Source organism: Taudactylus pleione, unplaced genomic scaffold, assembly GCF_031769625.1.
Source record: "Taudactylus pleione unplaced genomic scaffold, aTauple2 ptg000012l, whole genome shotgun sequence".
NCBI lineage: Eukaryota > Metazoa > Chordata > Amphibia > Anura > Myobatrachidae > Taudactylus > Taudactylus pleione.
In genome coordinates this window covers 9,703,533-9,709,634 of record NW_028284415.1, presented here as the reverse complement: position 1 = coordinate 9,709,634, position 6,102 = coordinate 9,703,533, and the positions used below count along the sequence as shown (strand labels likewise).

Sequence of the window (6,102 nt, the reverse complement as noted above, 5' to 3'; positions counted from 1 at the left end):
GTGCAGTGTGAAAGAGATAGTTAGGAGCAGCTACTGCTGCATATAAAGAATGAAAATAAAAAGTGAGGTACATATATAATAAACAAACAGTGAAGGGTTAAAATGTGTTATAAAAGAAAAATGTGTTATAATGCGGTGCCCTGAAACAGATCAACCAAAGGCAATCCAGGGGGACCCACGCCCCAAGATTATGCTAAAAACCTCTATTGATTGCAAAATTTTATTGCATTTATATATTATTAATAATTTGGAGTTGTGCACCTGAGATTTGTCTGTTTTTGTACCTTCACATTACTGCAAAGCACCGGGAAAATCAGTGGTGATTAAATCACAGTAGAGAGTACTATAGACTATAGACTATCTTCCGTCTGTACAGTAAGTGTACTTTTGCTAAAACCTCTTCAATCTGCATTTGATACTGTATACAGGGCACTCTTACAATAACTAAAATGTTGCAACTTCTTTTACTCAGAAACACTGTTTTATTCACAAAGGTAGACTAAGTCCTTATTTAGGACATAAAGTTCCCATGGAGTTTTAATATGCCACTGCTGAGTTGAAGAGAGAACTGTTATCTATGTCTCCTGGAGCTAAGATACAATATTGTAATATCAACATGAGTGTTTTAATTTTATTTAGTATTGAGCCCACTGCAGTGTGATAATTAGTTTTATGTCTATATTAAAACTGTATTTATGTTTACATTGTTTACTCTGGTGTGGAGGAACATGTTGTTTTTTTCTTCAGTCATAAAGACACTGACCCAGTGCTGCCTATTATAGTGGAAACTAGGTCAGACTGTCCAGGATTGGGGCTGGTTAAGGATTTGAGAAGGGTGTCACTCGTAATGGCCATTTTTAAAATATTTATTATTACTTTATACATCATTATTCCTGTAAAAATATGGCCAGCACTATCCACAGTATGGGGAAATTTGCTGTGATTTGCAAAATACGAGCAAAGTTTCATTCTCTTTAGACCACACTCAATCATCTTACTTAGAGCAAGTGCAAAAACCACACAGTTCTTTTAAATTGTAACTCAGAAACTCAAGTTTGCTCTTATGTTGTTGTTGTTGTTTTTTGTTTAAAATATACATGGCATAATGTCGACTTGCAACACATGGTGATGACCTGCATCGTTCCACTAGAATTGTCCAGCTGGATATTGACTGTGTGTTGTTGGGCACATAGTAGGATTATAAAGTGGATCACTGTTGACAATTGGGACCATAACTGATTAAATTTCACACATCTGAAATTTCTTGTTTAATAAAGGCAAAGGAGACCTCAACACAACTATTTACTACCCACAGCACGTACGGTGTGACCGACAGCGGCATCATGATGCTCAGAATCCAGACATGGGCTCTGTAAGTATCCTAACCCTTCCCCCTTGGTGCCTAAGCCTAACCCTCCTCCCTTAGTAGCTAACTCTAACCCCTCCCCCCAGGGGTGCCTAAACCTAAGCCTCCCTGCTCGCAGCCTAACCCTAACCCCCCAGGGGTGCCTGAAGCTAACCCCCCCCCGTGTGGTGTAAACCCAACTTGGCCTGCTATATATATGTTCGGGATGCCGGCTGTCGGGATTCCTGCGTAAGCATCTCAAGTGATGTCGGGATTCCGGCGCCTGTATTCTGGTTGCAGGTCGGGATTCTGGCGCCGGGATTTCGACCGCTGGCATACCAAGCACCGGCATCTTAACTACATCCCCTACTTACTACCCACAGCACTACTTACTACCCACAGCACAATGACAACAACCATCTTCCTTTGTAAACCAGTAAAATGCTTGCTGATTTTGTCTTTTCTATTCCCTTTGCATATGTATAGTACTGACATTGAGTGCTGCCAGCAAGAAACGTGGAAAAGGCATTAAAACAAAAAAATGAAGAGTAACTCAATTAAATACTTTTTGGTGTAGATGACTAGAATTATATTAAGATACTACAATAAGTGTCGGGTGCATATAACCCTCAAGTTTTGCTTCCATCTTAAAATAGACTCAAAAAATTAAACCGCACAATATTTTTTTAGTACATGTAATTTATTATGACATCTCATTTAATAACAAAAAAAATAACAGTGGCTTTAAACAATTAGATGAGAAATATACAGTAAGTGATATATTTCAAGCATCAAAATCAATAGATTAGATTGATCAATATAGAAAATAATAATAAACAAATGGTATGAATATTTGTATAAACAACTATGACATATATCCTTCTCTTTGAAATGGTAAAGTTATAAAGATACCAATATATTTCCCTTCAGGGTCCATTTTAGACATGCATAGCTCTATGACAGATTTCTCACCTACTACTTTTTTTTTTTGTATTTTATTATGTGTATAACCTTTAACTAAATTTAGGTGAAGCATTTTAGTAAGCTTACATTTTGGTTAATATATATATATATATATATATATATATATATATATATATATATATATATATATATATTAACCAAAATGTAAGCTTACTAAAATGCTTCACCTAAATTTAGTTAAAGGTTATACACATAATAAAATACAAAAAAAAAAATTGGTGAAAAATACACATCTTACAAAGAAATATAAGCACATTAAATGTCAATGAGGAGTTCCATGCTTTTATATGGGCATGAAATTCTTTGGTAACATCAAACAGTCTTTTTTTCACAGTAAGAGAACTTTATAGCGTATGTAATAAGAAAGCACAGAAAAAGACTAATGACTAACCGACATGGTAAAACAAAGTGTCTCCCGTCAACATTAGTCTCTAAAAATGTTGGGAGAGAACCCTCTGAGGTGCACAAGGATTAATATCATATGACTGTATAATATGACATAGGGTTAAATTCACCTTCCTCAGCGTACAATTAAATGACTGACAATTGTGTGCAGTAATTAGCACAGCATTATGTCTTTTTTTAATGACACACAATTTAAAAAAAACAACCTTATTTTTAGTTTGTATTATTGTAGTATTCATTATTGCTACAATGTAAAAATATTTAAAGTTTTTATGACTGATTTAGAAATAAGCAACAAGTACAGTATGAGCCAGGATGTGTTCTGGCAAACTAGGCTAATCGATAAGGTAACTACTGTATGTTCAGCAAACAGCACAGACACGGTTTCATGTTAATTTCCTTCTTTTCTTCACTTTTCATCTTCTCCTATTTAGTTTTCCCTACCACCAATATAAACCAGTATAAAGCATGTAAAAAGGCATACTTGAGCTGCATGAGCATGTGGGTTGCCCATATACTAACTAAGTAATCACTTACATTGCCTAGGGCAGAATCTACTCTAAATACAGACCTAAGTACGAGGACCAGAGTCCACTTTAAAGTGACATCACTATGGTTAATTTTCCATTGATTATGTTCTCAGCTTGTAATTCTAACCCAGCCATACCATACCCAAAACACAGCATGAAGGGGCTCAGTGAAGGTGGCGGTGAAGGTGTGTAAGTGTCTGATTGGATCACACAGCTCATAAAAGGACAGCTGTCCAGCCTCATAATCCAGATATATTCCTATTCTATTACTGGAGCCCAAATTGAGAATTTCTTTATCTTTATGGTCATGTACCACTTTATATTTGTCTAACATGCCCAAACCCCAGGACTTATTGTTACTGCCAATATGTGACTGATCTCCTTTCCTATCTATACTGGGATAACACATCCCTATCACCCACTTCCCTGATACACTGGTCTCCACTTCCCAGTAATGTCGTCCTGAAGAATAACTGACATTGCTTAAAACCTGATTACCCTTAAATCTATTGAGATTTTTTTGGCGATGTTGATTTATTTTTGACCACGAAAGTGTTTTCTTGTCACCAGATAGATAGACATTATTAGCTGCAGTGTTCACATCCAGCAATATATCGGAAGCTCCCTGTTCCCATTTTGCACTAGCCATGATCTTATTTAAGGAACTCTGTAAAGTCATTGAGATCAGACCCTCATTAAAATCATCTAAATCATAGACTGTATTTTCTCCATCTCTAGACTCCCAATAGGCAAATTTGTTTTGTTGTAAAGCAGGGATTGGACTTGGTAAGGTACACAGTTCCTCAATTTGTTTTATGCTTTTAGAAAGCTCATTCGTTTTTAGCTCCAGCTGATTGATGAGAAGAGATAGAGGACGTGAAATGTTTTTTTGCTGCCCGGAAATGTCACTCAGGACTCTCAGCTCTAGGTCATCCAGCTGTGCCCTGATGTTTCTGAACAAAGCAGTGACTCTCTTTGATATTTCAGTACCTCTTTCCTCCACAGCTATTGTCTGCTTCTGGAGATGGTGGACTCTCTCCTCTGTCTCTTTTTGATTTGAGACGAGTTTCTCCTTAACATTTTGTAGATCTTTATTTTTTCTCTGGGAGGCATCATCCAACAGCTCATTAGGAGTTTTGTGTATCTTGTAATTTCCACACTGGTAACATGGTGCACAGGAATAAGGATTGTCCTCAGAGAAGTGTACCTTCAGGTGTTTCTTGCGGTTGGTATATTTTACACTACTTGCTCTCCACAGTGGTCTCATGGGTTCAGTCAAGACATGCTCCCCTGACTTGCTGTGTACCTGCATGTGTTGTAGACACAGGGAAACATCACACATCAGGCAGTGTTTTACAGCTTGCTGAGGCTTTTCAATACAATAGGTACAGAGGATATTGCTCACTCCTTGTTGTGCAGTATATTCCGAAGTCTCTTTTTCAGTGTAGCCATATTTCTCTTGTGAATTCAAGTCACCAAGAGAAAACCTGTTACATCTGCATCTTGGTGTTACAGCTCCTATCATTGTATCATAGATATGATCGTTATTCGGAATTTCATACTCCGTCTCCATCATTCCAGAAGACAAGGGTTTAGCTTTGTCTTTTTTCTCTAGAGAACCGGTGCTGCTTGTTTTATATTTTCCAACCTGAGGGGTGGGGACAGTTTGTAGGTCAAATTTGCATTCTGTCAAAGCTCTAAATAGATAATGATGTGCCCCCGAGCAAATTGTTGAGGGAACAGACACAAATGTATTGCATGCATACAATAAAGGACTTGGAAGACATATAAGAAAAATGATGGGAAGATATGTACTAGGAAGACTGTCAATGTCTTTGAAGAATGTCCCTTACTCCTCCTTGTCCGTATTTTATATATCAATCTGTGGCAATGCCAAAGGGGAAGCAGAGAAGTAACTCTTTAAAAATCCAGTTGCAGCTCGAAGCTGACTAGTTAAAGGATAAGACTACTATTTAGAAATAATAAACAAATAGTATATCTAACAACTCCTCTACTTTCACATGCAGCCTCCTACTGCTTCATTCTCCTGAAAGCACTGAGGATTTCAAACACCCCCATGGAAGCTACTATACTGGCGCATGGTGTTAGAAACCCTCAATGACTTCACTGAAATGAGATAGTGGATCCCACACACCTATTCCCCCACAGGAGAAGAAGTCATAGATACATAGGGATTCATTTAGAGTTGGATGCATAACTCTTTCTTCACATACAGTAAAATACACTTTTTCATACTGTACACGAGCAAAAAAATAGTCCAGTGCGATAATAAAGTGAGAAAATAGCATTATTGTTCCTAGCAAGCCCTGGCAGTTATAAAGTGCCTCTGTAGGCTTTCATTTGTATTACTAAATGCGCTGGCAACCCGATATCCTGCTGGGATCTGCAGTACCACATAAAAAATTATTGTAAGGGAAAAAAGCGTAAACACTCCCCATAGGGAAACAAAGCCTTTATTTCAAATAAAGACTTCCCCAATCCCTCCTTCACCGCTTTATTGTACTCCTTATTCCAAGGAAAGCTGCTTCTTTCTTCTTATTTTCTAATCAATTCACACTGAAAAAAGAAAAACATATGACTGCCACAGAAGTGTTCCTTATGGAGCCTTAATGCGAGTGACAGGCCTAGAGGCATGTCAGCAATTAACCAATATAAAACAGCTTTATTATGATTGGACAGAGCATGAGAAAGCTGTTCTAATTGGTTAGTTGTAACTAGAGACAACATGGTGACTCAGTGGACTCCATTGTTTCCATTGTAAATGTTTTTTTACATGTCGAGTCAGCAAAAGTTTCAGACAGTAATTACCAAATATGT

The 6,102-nt window shown here is 37.3% G+C and overlaps 1 protein-coding gene across 1 annotated transcript; it reads right to left on the bottom strand.

Moving 5' to 3' along the window:
• Window positions 1-2,501: 2,501 nt before the first annotated feature.
• Window positions 2,502-4,859, bottom strand: LOC148542461 (E3 ubiquitin-protein ligase TRIM16-like). Its single transcript, XM_088468385.1, has one exon. It carries the CDS (start codon window positions 4,838-4,840, stop codon window positions 3,374-3,376), a length of 1,467 nt encoding a protein of 488 aa, XP_088324511.1. The 5' UTR covers window positions 4,841-4,859; the 3' UTR covers window positions 2,502-3,373.
• Window positions 4,860-6,102: the final 1,243 nt, after the last annotated feature.

Coding starts and splice junctions, on each gene's coding strand:
- LOC148542461 (XM_088468385.1), bottom strand. CDS start 4,840: ATGATGGAGACGGAGTATGAAATTCCGAATAACGATCATATCTATGAT.